General features: G+C 54.5%; 9 protein-coding genes across 9 annotated transcripts; 5 read left to right on the top strand and 4 right to left on the bottom strand.

The window, feature by feature from the left end:
• Positions 1-404: 404 nt before the first annotated feature.
• Positions 405-1037, top strand: CTAM01_00245 (uncharacterized protein; the record flags this gene model as incomplete). Its single annotated transcript, XM_060516299.1, has 2 exons — positions 405-637; positions 842-1037. 2 exons carry the CDS (start codon positions 405-407, stop codon positions 1035-1037), a joined length of 429 nt encoding a protein of 142 aa, XP_060388925.1.
• A 402-nt stretch (positions 1038-1439) lies between these two features.
• CTAM01_00244 (uncharacterized protein) lies at positions 1440-2894 on the top strand (the record flags this gene model as incomplete). Its single annotated transcript, XM_060516298.1, has 3 exons — positions 1440-1559; positions 1637-2261; positions 2347-2894. The coding sequence occupies 3 exons, from the start codon at positions 1440-1442 to the stop codon at positions 2892-2894; spliced, it is 1293 nt and encodes a 430-aa protein (XP_060388924.1).
• Positions 2895-3299: 405 nt separating this feature from the next.
• Positions 3300-7261, bottom strand: CTAM01_00243 (glycosyl hydrolase family 38; the record flags this gene model as incomplete). Its single annotated transcript, XM_060516297.1, has 5 exons — positions 3300-3909; positions 3962-4692; positions 4747-6490; positions 6554-6934; positions 7257-7261. The coding sequence occupies 5 exons, from the start codon at positions 7259-7261 to the stop codon at positions 3300-3302; spliced, it is 3471 nt and encodes a 1156-aa protein (XP_060388923.1).
• A 1632-nt stretch (positions 7262-8893) lies between these two features.
• CTAM01_00242 (uncharacterized protein) lies at positions 8894-9835 on the bottom strand (the record flags this gene model as incomplete). The annotated part of the gene is made up of 1 exon (XM_060516296.1): positions 8894-9835. One exon carries the CDS (start codon positions 9833-9835, stop codon positions 8894-8896), a length of 942 nt encoding a protein of 313 aa, XP_060388922.1.
• A 3365-nt stretch (positions 9836-13200) lies between these two features.
• CTAM01_00241 (MutS domain V) lies at positions 13201-16347 on the top strand (the record flags this gene model as incomplete). The annotated part of the gene is made up of 2 exons (XM_060516295.1): positions 13201-13671; positions 13756-16347. 2 exons carry the CDS (start codon positions 13201-13203, stop codon positions 16345-16347), a joined length of 3063 nt encoding a protein of 1020 aa, XP_060388921.1.
• Positions 16348-16810: 463 nt separating this feature from the next.
• CTAM01_00240 (ribosomal protein L10) lies at positions 16811-17910 on the bottom strand (the record flags this gene model as incomplete). Its single annotated transcript, XM_060516294.1, has 3 exons — positions 16811-16837; positions 16887-17654; positions 17737-17910. 3 exons carry the CDS (start codon positions 17908-17910, stop codon positions 16811-16813), a joined length of 969 nt encoding a protein of 322 aa, XP_060388920.1.
• A 441-nt stretch (positions 17911-18351) lies between these two features.
• On the top strand, positions 18352-20135 carry CTAM01_00239 (WD repeat domain-containing protein; the record flags this gene model as incomplete). Its single annotated transcript, XM_060516293.1, has 2 exons — positions 18352-18929; positions 18986-20135. 2 exons carry the CDS (start codon positions 18352-18354, stop codon positions 20133-20135), a joined length of 1728 nt encoding a protein of 575 aa, XP_060388919.1.
• A 499-nt stretch (positions 20136-20634) lies between these two features.
• Positions 20635-22065, bottom strand: CTAM01_00238 (DnaJ domain-containing protein; the record flags this gene model as incomplete). Its single annotated transcript, XM_060516292.1, has 4 exons — positions 20635-20954; positions 21008-21844; positions 21901-21970; positions 22030-22065. 4 exons carry the CDS (start codon positions 22063-22065, stop codon positions 20635-20637), a joined length of 1263 nt encoding a protein of 420 aa, XP_060388918.1.
• A 2729-nt stretch (positions 22066-24794) lies between these two features.
• CTAM01_00237 (uncharacterized protein) lies at positions 24795-26087 on the top strand (the record flags this gene model as incomplete). The annotated part of the gene is made up of 7 exons (XM_060516291.1): positions 24795-24842; positions 24899-24968; positions 25018-25041; positions 25103-25641; positions 25701-25757; positions 25843-25973; positions 26048-26087. The coding sequence occupies 7 exons, from the start codon at positions 24795-24797 to the stop codon at positions 26085-26087; spliced, it is 909 nt and encodes a 302-aa protein (XP_060388917.1).
• Positions 26088-26202: the final 115 nt, after the last annotated feature.

Raw genomic sequence — 26202 nt, 5'->3', positions numbered from 1 at the left:
GTTTTGGATTGAAAAGAAGGGCCTGGCCACTCTGGTGTGCTTGTCTTGGCCGGTCTTTCAATGTCAGAGTGCGGTATATCCCATTTTGTGTAGGATTCAAGGGCGGCTAGAGCGATGGAAGTTTTTCGTTCGTGACAGCATTTGTAGCGATGATACCACAGCTCGATGAGAATTGTGTTTCGCGGAGTTGGTTTCGCATGTTGAAGTCAACCGACAGCAGGGGATGGTGACATGAGGTCATTGGCTTGCTTTGTTGACATTCAGTTCACCCCGAGAGGTTTCTATAATACTAATAGTAGTAGACCTTCAAAACATGAATAATGAATCCATTGCAGACACCCCTCAATCGACGGGAGATTCTCGTGGGCTGTGAAGCTCTTCGGTCGAGAAGTCAATATCATCAAATGTTCCTAGAGGACGGGCTGCATTCAGACGACAAGGGTCTTCCCGTCGCTGCCGGCCGGGGGCCTCTGGTGTTCAATGTCACTCTCCAGTGTGTGCCCTTCCACGTTTCTCCACCTCAGAGGGTCCCTGGTGACGTTTCACGGCCTTTGCGCACGACGGGGGATTCGTACCTCAAATCCTCAGCAGGGCGCAGCCCAGAGCTGGGTATTGGGTGCCAGGCACGTCTGGTGAGGTACATACTCCGTTGTTGGTCTGATGTGTCTATCCCCTTGAAGAAGTCGCCTCAGATCATGTCAAAGTTTTCGTCGTATTTTTTCCCTTTAATTTCCCATTGAGAAAAGTGATCTCGTCCTTAACAATTGCTTGCGGCAAGCACAGAGTAATCGCATTCTTTCCCGGCGACTATACACTAGAACATCTATATACTCGATTGCAGACTCTACAACGGCCCTCCCGAGTCCCGCGTTCCCCGAAAGCGGATCCTAGGAAGCGCATTACTGGGACGTGGACCGTACCGCAGCACTACGGACCTGCGTCAGCGTCCCCGTCAACCCGTCAGCTTCCTGCCCACTTTGGTTACCGGGGGGAAAGCAAGCAAGCAGTGGCACAGCACACAGCATAGCAGCAAGTAAGCGGGCAAGCTATTAGCTGTCCTGATTCTTGTTTCTTCAATCGCGCGCCAACGCAATATCCCACGATCTTACAGCATTCGACCCCGTTGGGCCCTTTTTTTGTCATTTCAATTGTTGTCTGCGTAGTTCAATCGCGAGACTTGCTTAACGACACTTTTCTCCCGACCTCATTCGTCACGGACCTCCAATTCCGGGTAGAGAATACGCTTTCTCTTCTCAACGTGTCTGATCACCAATACGCCGACCAAGAACGGACGACTACGGAATCTCTTTGGTCTGCAACACCAGCGCTTCAACGTCTACCATACGCGAACTCGACGACAATCCCCTAGACTACCGTATCGTACCGGGTTGAACCCCCCAAGTCGTCTTTACGCAATCAATACACATCCGCCCTTCAAGATGGCGCAAATATTCCTCGACGTGCTCTACTCCTTTGGCAACTGCCTCAACTGCTTCCCCGGCTCGCCGACACTCAAGATCAACAGTCGGAGCTTCAAGATCCTCCGCCTGCTGGGCGAGGTAAGCTTCCTTCGCGCTCTCCTCTTTTCCACGCTTGACGAATTGGAACATGTACTAATCATTGCGAAAACACACAGGGCGGCTTCTCCTACGTCTACCTCGTCCAAGACACCCAAACCGCCGAAGAATTCGCCCTCAAAAAGATCCGATGCCCCTTTGGCGCAGAGTCGGTCGCCCAGGCCATGAAGGAGGTCGACGCCTACCGCCTCTTCGCCCGCAGCCCGGGTATCATCCACGGTGTCGACCACGCCATCGCCACCGAGCGCGGCGGCGAGCCCGGCTCCAAGACGGTCTACGTCCTCCTCCCCTACTACCGCCGCGGCAACCTCCAGGACCTCATCAACGCCAACCTCGTAAACCACACTGCCTTCCCCGAGCGCAGGCTCATGCTCTTGTTTCTCGGGGTGTGCAAGGCGCTCAGGGAGATGCATCACTACACCGGCGGTGGCGGGCAATCCTCGTCACAGCCCGCCGCAATGGAGAGGATGGAGATGGGCAACGGCGACGAAGACGATCAGGGCGCCGGGCCGAAGCGCAAGAAGAGCGGGAAGAAGAACAAGGGCGGGAAGCGCGTCTCCAGTATGGCGGCCGCCGCGGGCGCAGACGAAGAGGACGAGAACGAGCAGCAGAGGCCGCTGATGGAGGGCGAGACGCCCGGGTCCGGGGACGTAAAGTCGTACGCGCATCGGGATATTAAGCCAGGTTCGTTGCTCCCTAATCCCTAATCGCCCTCGTTTGCTCTTCAGAAAGACAGACGCCCAAGACTAACGTTGCGACCAAAAAACAGGCAACATCATGATTGACGACTCGGGCTCAAACCCAATCCTAATGGACCTGGGCTCCATCGCCCCCTCCCCGATCCCGATAACGTCCCACTCCCTCGCCATCGCCGTCCAGGACACGGCCGCCGAGCACAGCACGATGCCCTACCGCGCCCCCGAACTCTTCGACGTCCGCACGGGGACCGTCATCGACACAAAAGTCGACATCTGGTCCATGGGCTGCACCCTCTACGCCTGCCTCGTCGGCAAGTCCCCCTTTGAGGCCCGCTCCGACGAGACGGGCGGCTCCCTCAGCATGTGCGTCCTCGGCGGCGACTGGCGCTTCCCCGACGAGGGCATCAAGCGCACGGGAACCAGCGGCGGCATGAAGGGCAAAGCGGCCGCCACGGCGGACGCCGGTGCGGGAGCCGGAGAAGTCAAGATCAGCGAGCCCATTCGCGATGTCGTGAGGAAATGTCTCAATGTCGAGCCTACTGAGAGGCCAGACATTGACGAGCTCATTGACCTGGTGGAGAGCGTCATTGAAGACCTGCCTCAAGAGGGGTCGCTGTGAATGAGGTAGACGGACTCAAAGGACGAACGAAACCAAGAGGCTTGCGCAAAGAGTGATGTATTGTATAACGATGTTTCATCTTTCTACTATTCCCAAGGAAGATTCGATGGGCTTCATGTCACCACGGCGTTCTAGGGAGGGCGTATGTAGGCAAAGGAGCTAGAGAGATATTCTGGGGTTTTTTGGGGGTTTTTTTTTCAAGAGTTTTCTGAAGTACAGGTATTCACGTCCCAGGCGCCTACTAAAAGCCTTCATTATCCATCGCAGCGCCTCCTAGCCCAAGTGTACATATTCGTGGTCCAAGATCTCGCTCAAGGTGGAGGCGAGCTGTTCGTTCACCTCGTCATACTCATCCTCATCCGAGGGACACTCGTGATCGAGACCGCAGTCGCTCAAATCTTCGTCCTACAACTCGAGGCGGTATGTTGCGATCTCGAAGGGTCGCAGAGTAATCGAGAACTTTCCACCGTCAATCTTGATTTCCTCAATGTCGTCCTCCAAAAGGTTGCACTTGAAAACGCGCTTGACGTCCCAAGTCGTCTCAATGACACCCTTGCTTTGGCCGCCGAGACTGTCGTAAACGCGAAGAATAACGTTGCGGCCCTTGCGCTTGGGGAGCTCGCCACGCGTTACATCCTCGTCGTCCTCGCCACGCTTGACGGTATCGAGGATTAGGGAGCCATCCCCAGTGAGCTTCACAGGGCTCTTGTTGAGAGATGCCTGCACGGCGCTGGGCGCAGAGAGTAGCTTCAGAGGGCTGTTGAAGGCGTAGGCTGCCCGTACAGTGGAGGAGCTCAGTGTTCCTTCGTGAGGGAAGATCGCCCAGCGAATTTGGTGCGTTCCCATGTCAGCGTGAGCATCAGGAGCCTTGGGAGACCGAAGAAGAGAGAGGCGCTGCAGGTTACCGACAGTGGCGAAACCATACTTGCTATCGTTAAGGATAGAAACACCGTAGTTGTGCTCAGAGAGATCGGCGAAACGGTGGCAGCAGACCTCGAACTTGGCCATGTCCCAGCTGTACAATTCATTAGCAACAGCTCTGTCATGACATATTGGAAAAAGCATACCTAGTGTTGTAGTGAGTAGGTCGCTTCACAAGACCATACGCTGTTTCGTAAGAGGCCTCGGTATTTCTGACATCCACGGGGAATTCGACCTTGAGGAACTTCATAGTCTCGTGCCAGTCAACTTCAGCACTGCACTCAACCCATGACTGTTGCCCCTTGAGGGCGGCGGAGAGAGAAATAGTGGACTTGATCGAACTTTCTTCGCTGATCTTGATCTGAGTAGTCAAGCTGACGCGATGGGCCTTATGCTCAGTAATTGACGTTGTGCCACTCGGGAGCTCCTTTCGAGTGTCGAGATGGTACACCTCGACATCCCAAGCTTGCCAGTAGAGAGGCTTGTCATCAAAAATGACATACTGATTGGCCTTGCCTCCCTTTGCGATCACCTCGCGATCGGCATTGCGGTCGTAGAGGGATGTAATGGTGCCATTCTCGACCTTGACCTTGAGCTGGTCGTTTTGTAACACAAAGACGCCGCTGCTAACTTCTTCAATCGTAACAGCTGGTTCTTCTTCAGAAATCTTGAAGGGACGAATGGTCAACAACTGGCCCTCGCCGCAGGCAACACCCGCTTCGGTCTCGGATATTTCGACAACCTCCTTGCGGTGCCAAGGGAGAGTATTCAGGGCAACCGTCTCACTAAGACGGCCGGTGGTGGCGGCGGACGCTCCAAAGACACTGTGGATATCTTCAAGAATCTTCTTGCCCGTCTTGAATACCATGTCATAGAGCTAGCCAATCTAGTCAGCAATAGTTCAGGTGAAATCCGCTGTGTCGAGACCTACCTCGTCTGAATCATCGTAACACATCTCGATGGAGCTACCCGGAAGACAATCGTGGAATTGACAGAGCAGGACAGCCTCCCACATATCGTCAATTTCCTTCTTGGGATACTTGTAGCTCTTGCTGGTATCACTAAGCGTCGCAATGGTGGCAAGCAGTTCAACTTCCCTGAGCAGGACCTCCGACTTGCGATTGTTGAGCTTGTTGTTCGCCTGCGTGGTGTATGTACCACGATGAAGCTCGAAATAGAGCTCGCCGTACCAGGTGACAAACTCTGTGGCTTTCGGCTGCAGCTTGTCGAAGAAGTCATCGACGCTGTTGCCCATCTGCACTCTAGGCAGCATGCCAATCTGATCGGAGATACCGCGACACCGGCGGAGCTTTTCGAGATGCTGCCAAGTAGGGCCGCCGCCACCATCGCCCTTTCCGAATACAAGCAAGGAGGTGTGGTCCTGGTCCATCGACTTGTGCTGGCTGACACTGCGCTTCACGTCGCCAAAGTGTGCTTCGGCAGTATAGGTCTCTGATGGTGGCATGTGGCAGATTACTTGGCTACCATCAAGAGCAACCCAGTTGAAGGTGGTGTGTGGGAAGTTGTTGATGTTGTTCCAGCTGAGCTTCTGGGTGAGGAAGCGATTCATGCCAGCAAGTCGGCACAGCTGTGGAAGCTGAGCAGCGTATCCAAAGGTGTCGGGAAGCCAGAAGGTCTGGCAACGCTCGCCAAAGTTGCTCTCAAAAAATCTCTGTCCGTACAGGAATTGTCGCACAAGAGACTCTCCACTGGGCATGTTGGTGTCGTGCTCGACCCAGCTGCCTCCGATAGGATGGAATCGGCCCTCCTTGACCTTCGTCTTGACACGATCAAAGGCGTAGGGGTACAACTCCTTCAACCATTTGTATTGCTGGGCTTGCGAACAAGCAAAGTTCAGCTCTGGATATCGATCCATCAAATCGCACTGGTTAGACCAAGACCTGACGACTTTGCGCTTGGTCTCAGCCCAAGGCCAGAGCCAACAACTATCGATATGACAATGGCCAATGCCGTAGACTTGAGGCTCTTTGTCATCGCTGTAGACCTTGTGCGAGTCGACATTCGAACCAAGGTACTCCTGAGCAATCTTTCGACACTTTACGATCGATTCCTTGTTGCCGAGCTCAAAGGCGTCAATGACATCGGTGGCAACCTTGAGAGCTCTGTGCTGCTCCCACGAGTCCTGAGGAAACTCCCGTGCAGCATCGCCAATGATCCAGATATCAAAGTAAAGTGCTCGTGCTTCGGGGTTGACAGCAACTATGTCAGCCCGTCCCAGTTGGAAGTACTTGTTTGGGTCTGGAGGCTGGATTGAGTCTCCACCGGGAGCGTTTCCAAACATGCCGTTGCAGGCCATCTCGATGTAGATGATGTGTTCCTTGCCGTCCCTAAACTCCTTGGGCAGGATCCATTCTACCCGCTCGCCACCCCCAGTAAGACCCTGCAGCGGCTTGCCATCCTCGGTCCAGATGAGGCCTTCATTATTGGCATCCCAGTGAAGTTCAAGCAGGTCCTTGTCACGAAGTTCTTTCGGAACGGTCAAGACAACCTTGAACCAATGTGTCGACCATGATGGGCCAAACCAGGCGCCCACCTCGGTCTTTTTGAACTCGTGCGAAACAGCGTCCTTGAACGTTGGTCGAGTGGTTTCGGGAGCGTCCCAGACGGACAGTTTAACATGAGGTTCGCCCGATGCGGTGCCCTCCGTCATCATGCTATAGCGCAGTTAGCGGGACGTTCCCCAGCTTTACTACGGGGCATTGTGGGGGGTTACGCACGCCAGGAGATTGTGCTTCTCCCATTGCCCGGTAGAGTAGAATTGGTTAATCCTATCCTTGTAGAGCTTTGAGATCCATTGTCCGACAGGTCGAGACGCGAGAGCTGGGTAAGAGCTCTTGCTCTTGAGTTCTTTTCCGCCGCCCATGGTGGTCTGTCCAGCGAAGCTGTCGAGTAGCCTGTCTTCGGACTGCTTCAATTGCTCGACGGTACCAGGTGGAGCTGATCGATTGTTCAATCGGCGTACACGATGGGGCACCGATAAGTGGTGATGATCGGATCGCGAAGCAGTTAAAGGTGGGCCGGCGCCTTGTTCTTCTGAAGACTGGGAAGCTCGAAAGGTGTCGTTGAGGTGTTGATTAAGGGTTTTGGAGTTGTTATGGCTACGAAAGGAGGGTGTTCTTGTTAGCTTTGACCTCGGGATTGTCTGAAAGCAGAGACGGACTCGAAGCTCTTGAGGGGGGAGCTAAGGTAGAGCACGGGAGTACCCCTGCAGTACAGATAGACAGATACTGAAACACAGCCAGTAGGAGCGTGCGGGGACAGCTCGGTGCAGCGACAAGTGCGGGGAGGTTGGGCAAAGGATGGGCGTGTGATGGAGGTGACGCAGCCATCATGCGATCCCCCTTGGAGAAGCTAAGTAGCTCGGAACACCGGGCGGAATATGCTCGGTGGATCGTCCACCATTGAGAGCACCTCACATACCTCATCTTGTCGATGTGGTGATACGAATACAGCGCCCAGCGGCTGAGAGGGGAAGGTGACGGTATAGAGGATTGTCGACAAGACCGATGTTAGGATTGTGATTCGATATCCGCCCGGGCTGAGATGGCCGGAGCAAGAAGCGCCACGGATGGAGATGAGGTAGACGAGTACAATGAGGATACGGATGGCCACCAAAAAGGAACAAGTGCCCTCGTAGAAAGGAAACAAGAAATGATGCAGAGCACAGCTTGTTATTGTGATGTGTCGAATGCCACCTTGCAGTGAGTGTGATGTTGACGATAGAATTTGGAGACAGCCAGGATGTGCCTTCGTCGGTGTAAGTCATACTTTCATTGCTTTCGACCGAGTGTACTTAACCCCAGCCGGTATGCACCCACACGCAAGTACGGTTGCTTTCCACTGGCGCACTTGCAACTTACCTTGGTTCATCCATGGTCATACAGGTATCGCGGTCCAAAATGCTCCTGCTGCGCCTGAAGTGGGCGAGTACGTAGCGCTTCTCAGAAACCTAGGTTACACATGAAGGGGGCTCCGCAACGAACTACCCTGTGGCTAAATATTGTATTTTGGTTAGAAGCACCTCCCTACCCGGATTACTCGTTCACTATCTCGACCACGTTGCATTGTTTCCCATGCGCGCTTTCGACTTCAATGTCCATACAACGGATCAGATGGATAGAAATGGTGAGAGAGGGAAAGTCATATCATACAGTCAGGGTACTTGGTCATAAATATTCACAACTTCGAATTGGATCTCGTGAACAGTTGCCCAGCCATCAAACGCAATATCACGCACCACGATTCGACAAAAAATGGTCTTGTGAGCTTGAGACGCAAATACAGTTACACCAATACAACGACAAGAAGAGGTCACATCATTGGGAGACATCGGGCAGAGCAGGTGTCAGTTCTGTACGCCTTCGCTTGCATGTAAGGGTAGAACGAGGTGGATATCCGGGGCAACCTGTAGGGAGTGGGAGACGTGCAGATGAGTGCGCATATCGCTTGTCAGTCAAATGGGGAACCGGCGGCAGCTTGATCGCGATGACCAGATCACCAGTTAAGAGCCCGAGGGCACACTCTTTCATAGGAGACCCCCTCCACTTCCCATGTGCAAGAGAACAGCACCGGAAAATGTCAACCGACGGAAGTGGCGCCAATAAAGACAAGCCCAACCCCGGTTGGTTGGAGGGCATGGCTTGCTGTTCGTAAGCGAAAAGCGATGGTTCGATTGTTCCACGAGATTTAAAAAATCGGTGCCCGCCAACATACGATCCCCCGATTTAAGGTTTCCCCCATCTACTTCTATCACTTTGCAAGTTCAGAGGCAGAGATCCATCAGCTTTTCAAGGCTTGAGATGATCACTCATCAGCTGAAACTTGTAGAATGGGATGATTTCAATGTGTTGTAAGAATATTCGTCTTTGTTTCCTACAGGCGCGGTCCAGGATATATAGATACTATGTGCAAAGTGGCCAAAATAGCAAGGTATGTAGATCGCCCAGAGTAACTAATCCAATCGTCACATCGTTGTCCATGCCCGCCGTTCAACGCCACACATTAAAAAAGCCAAAAAGCCGAGAAAGAAGCAAACCTGAAGTCCCCAAACACCAACTTCAAGATGACAAGCCAGAGTCCTTGCCCCGACTTCCGGTGCCAGTGCCTGTACCGCGGTGAACGAGTTCGGATCCATCCTCTTCGTCCTCCTCATCGTCTAGATCCAAATCTTCATCGTCGTATTCTTCAACTTCCCCATCTTCGAGCTCATCCTCCATGAGCTGGTCAAAGTCGTCATCGGCCTCGCTCTCACTCTCGCTTTCGTCCTCCTCGAAGCCTAGCACGCCGAGGATGGGCACTTCCACCTTGCGGTACTGACTCCTAATCATGTTGTCGGCCATCTCAAATAGCTTGGTGTCTTTGTCCGGTGGGACCTCCTTGTCCATGGAGAAGTGGGCTTCCTCTTGGTCAGCGAGGTCATCAAGCCCCGGGATGTGCGGTGATGACATGCCCTCGGGCACATTCATGACCCAGCGCCGTACTCCTTCGCCCTTTGTAACGCGGGACCGGGTGCTCTGCGCCCTCAAGCCGGTGCGGAACTGCTTCTTTTGCCTCCGGCGTCTCCGCTGAATCCGGTCGCGGATGTACCACGCCACCACCAGCATGGCTGCCTGCATCATCTCTTGACACTTTTGCCTGTGCATGTTGGCCCAAGCCTGGCATCTTTGCTGCTGCGCGTTGGAGATAGCCTGGCAACGTTGCTGGTAATAGGCAGCGATACGCGAAACCATGGCGACATATCGGGGATCCATGGGCGGCTGGTTCGGGTCTGCATTCGCACTAGGAATCGACGTCGGCTTTGGAGGGGCCATGGACGGGTTGTTTAATGGGGGTTGCTCCTTCTTCATTGTGACATGATCATTGGTGATGTTGGCCTCGGCGGCCTTGCGTTTCAGTTGAGCAGACAGGGGAAGTGCAGGTTTCCGGAAGGAGAGATGCTCGGGCGGAGGTGTGACGGGAGCTAAAGGGTTGAAGTTGATTGTAGGTAGATGCGCCGCCATAAAGGGTGGATGTGATGTGAGCAGCGTTGCTCTATCGTGGAACGTGGTGCAGTTGGTTTGGTGTTATTGAGGTTCAAGTTGTAAGTGCACCGGGGCGTGTAAGCGAGTTCGGTCTGTTGTCGATCGAAGACACGTTCGTAAATGGTGTATAATATCTGAAATACTAGACAAGTCGTAGGATAAGGTATTCGGTAGTGATAGATAACAGAGGGAGATGAGTCCGGGAGGATCGAGGACCAGGAAGGAGTCGTGGATGTTGGGAGCGGCGGGAGTAATAGTAGTGGTTGTGGTGGGCGGTGGTGGTGGTAGTAGTAGTTGTGTTGGCAGCAGATGAGACGGATAAGGGTGTGGGATGGATGGGATCCGCTGAAGACAGATAGACAGGCGAGGTAGACGTATCAAACCAAGTGTTCGGTAGGAAATGAGGGGTGACTGATTGGAAACGGGGGGCACTGAAAAAGAGATATATACCTACAAGGCGATATTTCAAATGCAAAGGGCGACATGACGGCGCATGTTGCCATGTTTGGGCCAAGGGTCTGATGATAAATTTGGAGAGTGAGCGAGAATGGGCTGAGAAGGAGTCGAAATCGGCCGATACCGAATGGCAACCGCGCCGTACTTTTGGGGCCAGGCCCGGTACGTACCCCACGTACCTCGATGCTGTAGGGCGGGCGTCCCAGGTACTTTCACCGACTTGTTGCAACTCCGCTTATAACGGCCATCCCGTGAGCCACGGGTGGGTCCTCTTGTCTTTCTCTCTCGAAGGTGCTCCTTCTTCCTTCCGTCGCACTTTCCATCCATCAAGCGGACATAGGGATTAGGGGATTGTGCTTTCCTTACAGCCATTTACCGGTCAAGCGCATTACCTTCCTGTAAAGTAAGGTACCTGCTTACCAAGGTGCCTAAGGTAAAGGGAGGTAATGGCGGTCAGACTGTACTTTCCTTTCTGTCAAAAAGCGATGTATCCGGCGCAGGTGAGGTAAGCAGTGGGTGGCATTATTGTGCTTACACGTCGTCGCAACTCTCCGGGCCCAACCTAACCTCATTACACCTCACCTCGATAGCCAGCCTGGGTGAAGTGGGTGGACTCTCATCCAAGCATCATCCAGTCGCCTGGTATGAGTGTGGCATGCTACGATCCGAACCATCCATTTCCCCACAATCCCATGTTGCACTGTCCCATCGTCTGCCTTGCGTCCACATGCGTGCACGTCCGACGATGTCTTCTCCAGATAGCCTCCAGCAGCCGCTGCCAGACCAAGCCACCCCATCACCACACATGCCGTCTCAGTAGCCACACTCGCACAACATCAACGCAACTTTCGCTTTTGAACTCCATCTTTTGTTCACATTGGCTTTCTCCCCCTTACCAAACCCCCGTTTGCAGCCCCGCGCGCTGCGGATCGGGTCCTGGCATGCGGATTCTTTTCTCCATCCATCGTCAATGTCAAAACACAACAGCCCATGTCTTTCCATCTTAACCGGACATTCCCATGCCGCCGCTGCCATGTGTCCAGGCCCAGACACCGCCAGCACACATTACATACAGGTAGTTGTCAAGCTAGGAAGGCACCACGAGCAAAGCTACCCTGGAAAGGGCAAGAAACGCAGGGTGCTGCCGCACAATGGAGATTGGGTGTTCTGGGGCGGCGGCAACCTTTGCCCGTCTGCCCATCTTTGATTGTCTCCAGCCCACCCTCATCCGCCTTCCTGCAAGCAGTCTCAGGCTCATAGGTTAAGTTCCCCCTAAAGACCCAAAAGACCCGAAATGGACAAGGTGATGGATCCAGCTGTTCGTTGATCCCAATGGCCGGTGAGCCACGATATGGCCATGACCGCTACGTATGATGCGACCCCCGCCCTGTCAATCTCAACATGACGGTGTTATCATTCGACCATCGCCCGCAGAGCTATGCACTATAGCACCAGCCTCACCACCAACAGAGAGTTCGCTTCCTCTCAGTGGTTGTCTAGGCGCTGTTGGCATGTCAGACACTGTGTTTTTGTGCCCGAAATTCTGGTTCTTTCGCTCACCTCCTTGCTGCAACGAGGCAACCAAGATGCCGGATCGTTCCGCAACTCTGGCCCAAGAATACCCGAACCTTTCATCCAAAACAACCCGGGGCTTGAGATCTTCACCCTCGAGACGAGTTTACTGGAAAGAAATACAGTCATCCATTACAGGAGCGCACTGTTACCCACACACCATGATCCATTGAAACTCCCTATCTTGGCCAACAGGTTGTTGTAATTGTGGCCCTTTCAACTCCAACGGGCCTCCACGCTTGTCCCTGCTACGTACGACCTCTCCAACAGAATGACGCTAGACGAAACAGAGTCTCGTAAGGCGATGATGCACACCAGGCAGGTACCCGTAAAAAAGAACCAACGTGCCTACCCAAATGCAACACCCTACAGCAAACGCAATCTTTGATCGTCATTGATGCTGTCCTTTCTTGGCTTTTTCGCGCTCACAGCAACTGCGATCTTGACACATCCCTCCCTTTCGCCGCAAATCTTGCTTACAAGACCGACTCTATCTGCCTCGATGGGCCAAACAAGACCTTACTTCTGCGGGTACAGGACCCCTAATTCCGATATTATCCCCTTCTCCATTAACCCCGTTTCTTCTCCGCTTGGCAACTCCATTCTTGTTTGGTCCTGCATCCGGCTGGCGAAGCTGCCGCAATGATTACGTTACCACTGCAATAGACTGGCTTTATCCAGATCCCAAGGTATCCGCAGGCATTCATTATTGCCCGCAGTCCGATTGCCTCCCGTCTATTGTGTAATTGTGTTGGTGTAAGCAGGCCCCCCGCCGTCACATCTCCGACGACACAGAGGGCCTCGTTTAACTACCCGTTTATCGCCGATAGCCTTCAGGAACATGTCATGCCATTTCCACCCCGGTCTGTACGTATGCCATGCTACCTTACCTCAACTTAAGGCACCTCAACGCGGTGCGAACCACAAACCCGGACACCTGGACCATGTGCCCCACACAGCAGTTCACAGCGACCGGCCTGCCAGGCCCGTCTACAAAGAATCTTCCCAATGGGAGCCAATCGATTGGGGCGGATTCAAGCTACCGTCCCGAAAAATCTCGCGATAATTCACGTCCGCGCTGCCGCTCGCATGATTTCCATTCAGCCCATTTCAACCCCGGTTTCCATCTATCTTTTACCCGAATCATTATCTCATCATTCGACTGTAACCTCCGCTTGCCGTCACAACACCATACTACATTCCTAAGCTCCCTTGCGCATGTACCTACACTGACCAACCCAACCAACCAACAAGGCCAAAGGAAAAAACTTGGATCGACGTCGCGTCCAAACAGCTCACATTCATGATATGCTCACATGTTACCCCGACCACTCACCACACTCGCCTGTCATGATCTGGTTACCCCGTTACTGAATACTGCCCGATCTTGTTCTGTCTCCGCACCTCACCTCCGCCTGCGCCGCTGCAATGGAGTGACTCGCGGCTCCAGCTTCGGCCGAGAAGTTGGAGTTTCTGGACTGCCGGGCGGGAGGAGCTGGCACTTGTCCGTCTTTGCCAGGGGCAAGAAGACAAAGTCCAAAGTGAAGCTGGATGATCTACCCCAGGGCGTTTTGCCGCTGGATCCCCGTCCCGTGCAAGATGAGGGCCCGACCTATCCAACCGTGGTGCTGCAAGCGCGCCGCAACATGCAAAAATTCGACAACTGCGTGCTCTTGACGCGAGTCGGCGGTTTCTATGAGCTGTACTTTGAGCACGCCGAGGAGTTCGGCCCCCTCTTGAACCTCAAGGTTGCTCAGAAAAAGACGAGTGCTGGTCCGGTTTCCATGGTAAATTAGTTCTCCTCTCGTGTACCAGAAAAACGTGCGTTGTTAGTCTCGTGTTCTTTGGTTCTGATATGTGATGGTTACTAGGCCGGCTTTCCCTTCTTTCAGCTGGATCGGTTCCTCAAGATGCTGGTCCAGGATCTGAATCGCTATGTCGCCATTGCTGAGGAGTTTCCCAATAATGCGTCCGAGAAGGTCAAGTCCGGTGGCCTGTTGCATGATCGGAGAGTTGCTCGTGTCATCACGCCAGGAACCTTGATTGATGAGAACTTCATGGATCCCTATGCCAATAACTACGTGCTGGCTATCCATGCGACGACAGCCCAGTCCGGGGGAGGGGTAGACGAGACAGGAACCCCAGACTCGTCCCATTCAGCCGCTGACCGGAGCCTGACTCCGGCAACTGGTGACTCTGCCGCACCACCACCGCTACCCCTGGGCCTCGCCTGGCTAGACCTGTCCACCGGCCAGTTCTACACGCAGGCCACCGATCTGTCGGCTCTATCTTCGATCTTGTCGAGGATATGCCCCAAAGAAGTCGTGCTTGACAGCGAGATCCAGGCCCAGACAGACCATGGCCTGTTACCCATTCTCGCAGAGGACCGTCATCTGGTCACGTACAGTCCCCTCGGCGACATCAGGCGTCTTTCTGATTGGACCTTTATGCTGGAGAGCGAAATCCCTCAGGCCACGCGCGATGCCTTCACCGAACGCGAGGTCACGGCCGGCAGCCTCCTGCTGCATTACGTCAAGGAGAGGCTGCTAGGGCTGAGCATGAAGCTGCAGCCGCCGACGCGACACGAGAACATGCAAATCATGAGCATCGACAAGAACAGCGTGCGCTCACTCGAGATTAAACAGACGATCCGGGACGGCAACTTTCGCGGCAGCCTCCTCCACGCCATCAGACGGACGGCTACCAAGAGCGGCGCCCGGCTCCTCAACGACTGGCTCAGCGCGCCGTCCACGTCGCTCGACACCATCAAGCTCAGGCAGGACCTGGTCGCCCGCTTCATCGAGGAGCCGGACCTGCGCGACGGCGTGGTCCTGCTGCTCCGCCGCAGCCACGACTCCCAGCGACTCGTGCAGAAGTTCGCTCTCGGCAGAGGCGACCCGGACGACCTGGTGGCCCTGGCGAACACGATCCATGCCACCAACAGTATACATCAGCTGTTGGCGGAAGCAGCCGACGAGACAACGTGCCTCGCGCACATGACGGCCCGCCTGAACCTCAAGGGGCCCCTGAGTCTCGCGCGCCGTATCAAGGATGCCATCGACGAGGAGGGCATCGTCCACCAGCATGAGATCGAGGCTAGCGAGGCAGGGCAGATGATGGCCCTCGCCCAGGAAATCGTCAGTAACGAAGGCACAGAAGATGATGCAGCTGCTCTCCCCAAGGGAGCCTCCGCCGCCGCCGCCGCGAAGAAGAAGCGCCCCACCTCGGTCCGGGAGGCCTACGCCGACGACAACGAGACGTGGATAATGAAACCCGAAGCCAGCGCCGTCCTACGCCGGCTACACGCCGACCTAGCAGCCCTCCACGCTGAGAAGGAATCCCTCACGGAGACGCTCCGAGACCGCCACGGCGCCGCTTCCCTGACCCTTCGCTGGTCCCCGGCCCTCGGCCACTTCTGCCATATCAGGGGCAAGGACGCCGCCCGCGCCTCCACCAGCATCAGGGCCCTGAGTTCCAGCAAGTCGACGAGCTCCTTCCACGACCCGGAGTGGACGCAGCTCGGCCACCAGCTCGAGCACGCCCGGCACAGCATCCGCACCGAGGAGCAGCGCGTCTTCCACGCCCTCCGCGCCGCTGTCGTGCTCAACCTCGTCAAGCTGCGTCGCAACGCCGCCGTCCTCGACGAGCTCGACATCGCCACCTCCTTTGCCAAGCTCGCCATCGAGCAGGGCCTCACCCGGCCCATTGTCAATAACTCCACCGGCCACACCATCATCGGCGGTCGGCATCCCACCGTCGAGGGCGGACTCCACGAGCAAGGGCGCACCTTTATCCGCAACGATTGCCTAGTAGGTGGCGGCTCCGGCTCCGGCTCCCAAGGGGCGAAGCTCTGGCTCATCACGGGGCCCAACATGGCAGGCAAAAGCACCTTTCTCCGCCAAAACGCCCTCATCACGATCCTCGCGCAGGTGGGCTGCTACGTGCCGGCCGATTACGCCGAGATAGGCGTCGTCGACGCCCTCTTCAGCCGCGTCGGGTCCGCGGACAACCTCTACCGGGACCAGAGCACCTTCATGGTGGAGATGATGGAGACGGCGCACATTTTGCGTAATGCGACGCCGCGGTCCTTTGTCATCATGGACGAAATTGGCCGCGGCACGACGCCCGAGGACGGCACAGCGGTCGCGTACGCCTGTCTGCATCATCTGGTGACCGTCAACCAGTGTCGGACGCTGTTCGCCACGCACTTCCACCGTGTTGCTGACTTGGCGGTGCGGGATGGGTTGGGCGGTGGCGAGGGTGAGGGTGTGAGTGAACGGGTACGGGTGGAGATGTATTGTACGGATGTGGACGAGGATGAGGACGGCGGGTTCGTCTACATTCATAAGCTGGTCAAGGGCATCAACAGGCAGAGTCACGCACTCAAGGTTGCAAAATTGGCCAATCTGCCTGAAGCGGCTGTATGCATTGCGAAAAAGGTTCTTGGTATTGAAAAAATCTAGGCTAAGTAAGGCGTGGTGGTCATCACGTTTGGCGGCATGGGGAACGGTGGAGAAAAGTCACTGTACGATAAGGCTTTGTGTTGTCAAAACCTGTACACTTTTGTATGTTAGCCATGATACCCACGTGGAACTGAGGCTGAAAAGTAAAGATAACGATTGAAGTTGCTCTCTCATACGGAAATTGTGTGTGACATCAAGTAGATCAGGGTTAAAAAGCTCTTGAACATTTAAATAATCATAGGAAGCGAGGGGGAGGTTATAGAAAGAAGAAATAAGCAAGTACTAACCTTCGAGGGACGGAGAAGTGAATGCTTACGAGCATAGTCACATCACCAAGAGTCAAGAGCGAATTGTTTTTGCCGTCAAATGCGATGTGCTTGATTGACCGGCAACCCATCTATACAGCGATCAAGATCCACGTATCTTCGTAAACCCATTCGTAGCCCAGATAGTAGCCGTAACATCACCGATTTCCCGTCAAATTTAGTCGCTAGAAAGGATGTTAGCAATGGCAAACCGCGCAGAAGGGTTGGGTGAACATACAAGAGACCGCCGAAGCCGCCATCCTCATCGGACTCCTCCTCCTTCTCCTCCTCCTTCTCCTCGGCCTTGGTCTCGGCAGCGCCGCCGGAAGCGGCACCGGCAGCGGGAGCGGCAGCGGCGTAGGCGTCGGGGTTGGCGATACGGTCCTTGAGCTCCTCGATCTCGGGCCAGGAGATGTCGGTCTCGATGGCGACAGCGAGAACCTTCTTGTATCCGTTGAAGAAAGAGTGGATGACGGAGGGAAGGGTGGGGAAGTTGATGGCCAGGGAGACGGCGGCGATGGCAGTGACAGCGCCGGCGAAGGTCTTGAGGAGCTGGTCCTCGGAGATGTCGAGGACATCAGCGGGGAAGCAGTTGCCCTGGTCGTAGACCTGGGCGATACCCATGCCGTAGGTGAAGGGGGAGATGTTCAGCATGTTGAGGAGGGTGGCCTCGGAGGGGCCGACCTTGGTGTTGGCCTCGACGAGCTTCAGGTCCGACACAATTTCAATGGTACCACGGGCAATCTTGGTGGGGACACCGAGAGCCTGGAAGAAAGAGGTCTTACCGGGCTCCATACCGGTGTTGCCAGCGGGAACCCAGACATCGGCGGGAGCGAGAGCACCGGCACGGGCAGGGGCGGCGACCTTGTTGGCGAGAATCTTGTCACGGATGTCCTTGAGCTCGCCGTTGGTGAAGACGAAACCGACGTTACCCTTGACGAAGGGAAGGAGACGCTCGTACTCGGGGGAGTCGGGGATGAAGGTCTTGAGGGCACGGCGAACCTAGATTTCAAACTTAGGTTAGCAAACGCGTTCTTCCAAGGTCGGCGATGCGCGATTGAGCTCCGCGTCGCGAAAAACGTACCATGGTGTTCTTTCCCATCAGGACGACACCCTCACCACGGAGGGACTGTCTGATCTCGTGCATCTGCTGAGAGCTGACATTGTCGACGGTGACGATGAAGATGGACTTGTACTCCTCGAGCAAGCCCTTGAGCTTGTCGAAGTAGCCGGCCTTGTTCGCAGTTTTGCCCCCCATATCTTCTTATTTACGAAGGCAGGTTGTTTAAGGGCAAAAGAAATTTTGGGTATTGGTTGGTGATGGGAATTTGGGTATCAAAAGTTGATGTTGTAAAAGGCAAAAAGAAGGCTGTCCCCAGAATTTGCGCTTTTTGCTTCACCAAACGAAATTTCGGTGTGTGTTGCGGCTGGGCGCCGCTGCCCCCATCAGGGCAACCGAGTGGGTCTAGTCCCAAAGGAGGACAAGCGCGGGGCAGCCTGCAGGCAGATTGATGGCCCAAGCTTTGGAGAAAAAAGATACATGTTAGCTTGTACCGCTCTTTTTCCTCACAGAGATCTGGTGGTGGGGCATGTGCTCAGATGCAATGAGTCTGAAGTGAAAGTTCTACGTCCCTTGCAGGCGCAACTTCAACTCATGCCAATTGAGCGAGGACAACTTTGAATAAGTCGCATTTTCACGATGAAGGTTCCCTACAACTGCCTCGAGCCTGCGGGTAATGTGATCTTTGCTGCCAGGGGTGGAAAGATTCACTCTTTCAGCCTGGAAGACGGCGCTCACATCTCAACATGGAAGCATCCCGACGTCGAAAAGGCTGCTGCTGCTGCTGCGTCAGCTGCTGCGGCGAAAGTTGAGATTGAAGTGAGCTCTGGTGTTCCCACGCCTGCAACTCCAGCCAACGAGGAGGATGGACCGCCCGCCAAACGTCAGAGAGTCGATAGCGGCGAGGAGGGGAAGGCGGAAGAGGCCCAGGAAGAAGTCAAGGATACCGATGCCATGGTTGTCGACAGCGAACCTCAGAAGGCCGAAGAGCAGAAAAGAGATAGGAGAAAGGGTACCAAGAACATGAGGCGCAACAACCGGGATGGCCAGCAAAACAACCGCGGCACAGCTTTTGCGAGAGTCCCGGACTACCCTGTCATCACTATCATGACGACCACCAGCAACGGAAGTCACCTATTGGCCATCTCGGGTCATGACAAGTCTCTTTGGGTCTTTGAGCACGACGGCAAGGGAAACTTGAAGGAGTTGAGCCAGAGGTACGTTGTCCGACTTACACCGTCATGTACATTAGCCTTAACACATAACTCGAAAGACAAATGCCTAAACGTCCCTGTTCGGTCCTCATCTGCCCAGACAGCGAAACCATCTTGAGCGCAGACAAATTCGGAGACGTCTACTCTCTGCCGCTAATCCCCTCGGAAGCATCGCAATCCTCCGACGCCGCGGCTCAGCCCGAGGCTGCCTCCGAAACGGCCCCCGCGGTTGCCAAACCATTCACGCCGGAAGCCAACTCCTTCACAGTGCACTCCAAGAGCAACCTCCGCGCTCTCCAGAGCCAGCTGCGCGAGCAGCAAAAGTCGAAGCGCGACGTCACAAAGGAACAGCCGGCGTTCGAGCACACGCTCCAGATCGGCCACGTCTCCATGCTCACTGCGCTGACGCTTGCGTCAAAGGGGTCCCGCCGGTACATCATCACGGCCGACCGCGACGAGCACATCCGTGTCTCGCGCTTCATGCCGCACGCCCATGTCATCGAGGGCTTCTGCCTCGGTCACGCCAACTTCATCAGTGCGCTTACGCTGCCGAGTCAGGATGTCTTGGTCTCGGGAGGCGGAGACAGCGAGCTGTTCGCCTGGGACTGGGAGAACGGCAAGGTCCTTTCTAAATTCGATATTCTGGGGCAAGTTCAGCAAATCGACAAGGAGACTACAAAGGTCGCTGTCGCCCAGCTGCTTTCGGCCAATGTCACGGAGAATGGCTTACAGGTGCCTGTCGTCCTGGTAGTATGCGAAAGGTTCGTCACTCTTATCTCTAACACCAAATCCATGATAGCTAAGTCGATAATCAGCGTATCTGCCATCCTCGTCCTTCGTTTGGCGGAAGACAACACCCTTTCACACGTACAGACCATCTCGCTCCCTGGAAACCCGCTTCACGTAGCACCTATTGCTACCGAGAACTCAATGACGAGCATATTGGTGACCATTGACCCGTCAGAGAACGACGCCGCACCCAACGGTATCGTCTCTTTTAGATGGACCGGCGCCGCCTTCTCGTCCCAGGATCTTGGAATCCAGGACGCTAGCGTGAGTGAGGCTGAGTTCGATATGTCTCACGAGCAGGTGAAGAAATTGCTTTACAATACCGAGGACTTGCGCAAGCGAGGCGATGATGAGCATGGCGAGGAGGGAGAAGGCGAGGAGCAAGCGCAGGCTGAAGGCGAGCCTGTGTCAAAAGAATAGACATGGGAAGAACTTATGTCAAAATTTACGTTGCGAGGGCTGCATACATCAGGCGGGCAAAAGCAAATCAGGCACGTTTATCATCAATTCGATTCAGCGAATTATCCTCTCTATGACCGTGAACGCCTTCCTACCAAGTCTCGAATGTCCGTCGAGCAAAAGAAGCCAAGTGATGTTTTGAGAATAAGCACGCGCTGGACCAGATTTCCCTGTTACTGTGTGCTGGTCCACTTGAATCCAGCCTCCATTCTCGACGAACCCGACACGGGCGTCTAGGCGAGACGTCGTGGCTGGTTGATTTCCACCATCTGAGAACGGTCTCCCAACGGCGAGCCCCTTCACCGTTTTCATGCAACCGTGTCCGTCCATTCGTGACTGGAGAAAATATGCAATTTCGTTCTGTCGAACGGGTTTGTGAAAAGGAATCTCGCCCACGCCCCCTTCCCCCCACCACGCCAGAGATGCTCGTAATACCAATACCATCGGAACATGAAGTCATTTACTGAGAAGCGCACTGCACGCGCTCGGCACCGGGGTGGCCGTCCTCGTCGTCCTCGTCCATACCGCCAGCACCTCCGAAGACTCTAGCCTGGGAAGAGTTGTCGAGATCCTCGAGGTCGGCGGGCTCAGTCATAGCCTCAGGGGGAGGAACGGTTTGCAGCGAAGGGGCGGGCAGCAACTTCTGGAGAGCCTCGAAGGCCGCGGGGTCCTCTGTCCAGCCCTTCTCAGGAAACTTGACGTTGAACTGGATGTAAAGGTTGCCGAAGTCGTGGTGTCTAGGAGAAGGCATACCCTGGCCGCGAACCATCTTGACAGCGTCTGTGATGTGTTAGTAAATACGAACATGAAAGGCAGCACGGAATTTGACATACCAGGTGCAATGGCTTCACCAGGAAGGATCTCGATGCTGAGCCACCTGTCGTCGAGGTGCTCAATGTAGATAGTTCCACCGGCCAGCGCAGTCACCAGCTCAATCTCACACTGGTACAGAAGGTCGTCCTCCTTGCGAGTGAAGCGGTTGTGGGGCTTCTGCTCGATCTCGAAAACAACGTCACCAGCCTGGATGCCAGGGGCCTGGTCACCCTCACCACGGAACTCAACCTTGGTGCCACTCCTGACACCACGGTCGACGTGGACGTGGAGAACCTTGCGATCGACAATGGTCTTCTTTCCGTTGCACTGCTTGCAGCGATCCTTGTCCTTGATCGTCTCGCCCTCTCCGTTACAGTCAGGGCAGACGGTCTGGAAACGCTGGATCATAGGACCCATTTGTCTCATCATGGTCTTCATGCCGTGACCATCACAGCCAGCGCAGCGCTTGACAGCACCCTCCTTGCCGCCACGGCCCTCGCACTTGGAGCAGATGACGGACCGCTGGAGAGCCAGTTTAGAGATCTTTCCGCGGTAGACATCCTCGAGGGAGACCTTGTGAGTGTGGTGAATCGTGCGAGCCTTGGGGGGTCCGCGGTTAGGCATGCCGCCGCCACCGAACATACCTCCAAGGCCGCCGCCGAAGCCGCCACCGGAACCGAAGAACTGAGCAAACAGATCCTCAGCAGCCATGCCGCCACCACCGCCGGCACCGCCTTCGAGACCAGCCTCGCCATATTGGTCGTAGACAGTACGCTTCTGGGAATCGGAAAGAATTTCGTAGGCGTGGGAAATCTCCTTGAACTTCTCCTCAGCATCGGGGTTGTGGGCGTTCTTGTCTGTGGAGGTCTTGTCAGCCGGCCCGTGAGGATGCGGCGGGTTTATTGGTGCTTACCAGGGTGGTACTTCAGGGCATTTGTCTTGTACGCCTTCTTCAGCTCCTGTTCGGTCGCCGTCGGCGCAACCTGTTTCAATGTTAATGATCTGTCCCAGCTCTGTGGAGGCACTTCCGTGTTCAACGTACGCCGAGGGTTTCGTAGAGCTTCGTTTCTTTGACCATCGTGCTGGTTGGTACAGTAATCCTTATCTAAGGCTTGACGATAACCGGAGTTCTGAATAGGAATCTATGGAGGGGGCCTAGGTGACCAAAAGTCAGCTGAATGAATCGAAAATGGTTCGCCAGGTTTGCAGTGTCGTCTTGCGCATTCCCGCTTTTGTGGTGCGAACAAGACAGGGTCGAAGCAGAGAAAACCATCGTTTTTTGGCGGCTTAGGGGTAGAGCCGTCTCAGCAGGAGAAAGAGGTAAAGCGGATTTAGTTTGGCGGGTAAAAACATAACTCCGATTCGCTTTGCGCTGCAGGAAACACCGAGAGGTACTCACTTTCTGAAAGAAGCCGAGAATGGCGATTGCGCAACTGGGTATCTGATGTAAAACTAGAAAGAGGGAGATAGTTGCGGGGGAAAGTAGGAAAAAATTGAGAGGAGATCTGTAGCCGGGCTGGCGAGGAAGTTATTGATGGGTGAGGTTCCTGGCGGGGAGGAGTACGGTGGAAATGTACCTTGGCTGAATGGACCGAAGTGCGCTAGTGACGGGACACTGGGACACTGGATTTTTCACAATAAAGGGAGAAGCAGGCTGCAAAGGCGGGTCGCCTTGCGCATGTCCCGCGCCCAAATGGCCCCAAATTGAAATCGATGGAAGAACATGGAATTCTTTCCAGCCACTGTGGCGGTGCTGATGATGCAATACCTGCAGCCTCTCCGTCCTCTCCATCCATAGGTACCTGGTCCGAGGGGTCTTTGACGGTCCTTCGACTCCTACCTGGAGGACCAGCAGGACCCTGATCGCCCCAGAAATAACTCTTTGTCCGCCTTCCAGGGGTCTCTGATAACAATCTGCGCCGTCTCTCAGCCTGATTTCCCTTCCCCAACCAGCCTCGGAGCCTATTCTTATCCCACGCATCCGACGTATCGCAGAAGTAGCCCGTTAACAATTTCCGACAATCTGGTCCCCACCACCCGACGGGAATCTTAGCTAAGCGGGGCAAAAGGTAGAGGTGGATTTCTCATCCGTCATCGTCATTCTGCACTGCGCAGGAACGGCGGACCAGTCTCCATAGGAGTATCAGTCACCGTGGGCGACTGCCTGCTCGGTGGATAGCTCAGCCTCCAGCAAACAGACATGCTCGCTTACACCAGTCTCTAGCTGAGTGCGAGACAACCTCCTTGTCGTACTGTCACATCAGCGTTCCGAGGCCGGCACTCACCCTACTAATTGCTCATCAAACAAATATGCCTGGTTGTAAGTATTCATGTTTCAACAGTTCGTTGAACGTGTGGCAACACAATATTAACTGTAAACCTCATACCTAATACTGGCAAAAAACCCCCACGACTTCGGCCGATGGCATCAGACTACGCTCATCTTTAAGTCATGCGTAGTCGCACTCTATTGTGTCGCATCGTCTCATATGGGCCGTAAAATATTTGTTGAGGTTCCCGGCCTTACAGAACGTTGACCCGGTTGCGGGTGTGTTCAGGTCATCCTCCTCGTCCTGCAGATGTCCGTGATTTCGGACCTTTGGTACCTAATGCACCTCTGGTCGTGCTCGGACAGTGTCGTCCTAGGAACGGTACACTTCTTGCTCCTTTGAAACTCGGCCCTGAATAAGCTCAGTATCTCTAAGAAAGATAACCAGCACTCTTGGGCATACCGATACTCGGTTCTCTTACCACAGTATAACTTCCTCCACTTCTCATCGATGGAAATCAGCTGGCATAGACACCAGCAGAAGCTGGCGTCTTAGCCTCACGGGTTTCGATACTTGGCCAAGGTATTCCAGAACCGTCGCTGCCAACAGGGCAAACCAATTTCAAGAGTTACACCGGCTTGCTTCCCCTGCAGTGGGTCACATTGAATGAAAGAAAGTTCGCGCGATTCCTCGACGTATTGTTCACCTTCTAAATGCTTGACTACTCTAGGCTTCAAAGGCTGCCAAAGTATGATCAACAATTGCATTAGGGTCAACAGCACTGCAGGACGTTATGATGATCAGCTCATACAATAACCAGCAACCGTCAAAATGCATATGATAGGCCGATCTGTAAGGTAGGTATGCGATCAAATTATTACTAGAAGCTGGTGGGGGAGATATGAGCATCTCCGTCGTCCGGGCCTACGACCAGAATCCTCCAATCAGACAAAAATGATTTGAATGTCACTGATATCGGTAGTAGGCGCGGATCTCAATGGACACCCCGCGCGGGCTGAAAGCTAGAGCCAATGCCGGCCCCAAAGCAACGAAACCCACCGTTAACTGGTTTCGCAGATTGAGTTGAGCCATGTTCTTACGGCATGTACAAAGACTGACTTCTCAAGTCAGCGAGTGGAACAACACCTGAGCCGATGGTTTTTAGATTGATTTTGCAATACCTTATCTCTGACCAAAAAACAGCATAAATCTTGCACTGGTTGGAGGAAGTTTCGCCTCCACAGTCTGGTAGCTGCAAAGGCTGCCAATCCCCTCGGAGAAGCATCATCTCAGTTCGCGTGTTGGTGACGGCATTGGCCCGTTTGGGCATGCAAGGTTGAGCCGCTCAGAGTCTAGCCTCGAGTGTGGCACAACTTGAGGTTACTTCTTCTGCTCCTGACTTTTTGTATCGAATCTGAATATTTCAGCTCGGCCTCCCTTGTTTTATCTGAGAGGAGACTCTGTTAGGTTCTGTTCTTCTCACGTATATGTAATTACGGTTCACTTTAGTTAGCACATCATCTCATAAATTGCGAAGATGGATACGACTGTTGACTTCAGTCCCTACCGCGCCGATGGCAAGCTTGTACGTCATTGCTACCATTAGAAGTTCATGCATGGTGTACTAAGTATCGTGGCCAGTATGGCTTCGTCTGCGTTGTCACAGGAGCTGCTCAGCCTGTTGGACGGGCTATCATCGAGGAGCTGGCAGGTAGGAGTTTGTTCGCTACCTCGAAAAGGCGTCACTGATACATAGACAGCTCATGGGGCCGCTTCTATATATGGTAAGATGACAACCAAAATCTTGAACGAAACCGAGGACAGAAAATGAATGACACGGTCCAGCATGCGACAAGACGGCCAGTGATGAGACGTTCAAGCCTCTCGTCACCAAGGTGCACCAAGAGCACCCCAACACCAAGATTATTCCCTATCCATTCAACGTTGCCAAAGAAGAAGAGACTCTGGTTCTCATTGACGAGCTTCTCAATGCCTTTGGGCGCCTCGACATTTGGGTGTCATCCGCAGGCCTGCTCGGGCCCCCGTCCATCAACGAAACGACACCGGCCGACCTCCAGCGGTGTTTCGAGGCACATTCCATGGCGCCCTTCTTCGCGCTCAAGTATGCGCCTCCCGCCATGGCCAAACTGACGGAGAAGCAATCGTACCCGAACGCGGCGCCAAAGAGCCAAAAGTACGGCAGCATCATCGTCATCAGCAGCGTGGCATCGACGTATGGCGGGTGCTGGGGGCCGTGCTACACGATGGCGGCCCACGCCGCGCTTGGTGTCGTGAAAGCCGGCGTTGCTGTGCTCAAAGGTTCGGGGGTGAGGATCAACTGCATTTCTCCGGGCCAGATCGACGTTGGCCTAGATTTGAACGGGGTGAGAGTGCTCTGCTTCCCCAAGCTGAGCAGAACGGTACTGATCAGTGTTGCCACAAGGTCGATATGAAGGGAATGAACTCCCAGTTCCCGCCTGCGGTCTTGCAAGGAAAGGAAGTAAGTCGAAAACCCCACAAAAACAAGGGCGAAGAAGAGAAGGTTAGGCCCGATGGATCTATAAACTGACACTCCTCATCCAAAGGCATCGGAAGCAAGCGTGGGCCTCGAGCGACCAGGTAGCCCTCAAGAAGTAGCTCGAGTAGCCGGATTCCTAGCTTCGGGCTTCAGCTCCTATATCACGGGAGCAAACTTGGTGGTCGACGGCGGCTCTTCGTAAGTGTATCCCGTCAAGGCACATCTCGTGACCCCATTACCAAGGGATTAGCTCACGGATATCGATTACCTAGTGCCATGAACCCGCTTACGATACCCCTCGGCAAGGCGTAAGTTGGCGTTGAAGGTAGGTAATCAGCTAAGGATAGACTGCGGGGTTGTCCAGTGGTTGCAGAACGGCGAGGCGTACATGCTAAGCCATGGTCATATGGGGTGGGGGGGGATGTCC

The sequence above is a fragment of the Colletotrichum tamarilloi genome (genome assembly GCF_030869305.1).
Source record: "Colletotrichum tamarilloi strain Tom-12 chromosome Unknown Scaffold_1.1, whole genome shotgun sequence".
NCBI classification, from domain to species: Eukaryota; Fungi; Ascomycota; class Sordariomycetes; order Glomerellales; family Glomerellaceae; genus Colletotrichum; species Colletotrichum tamarilloi.
This window is presented reverse-complemented; position numbering and strand designations above follow the sequence as displayed.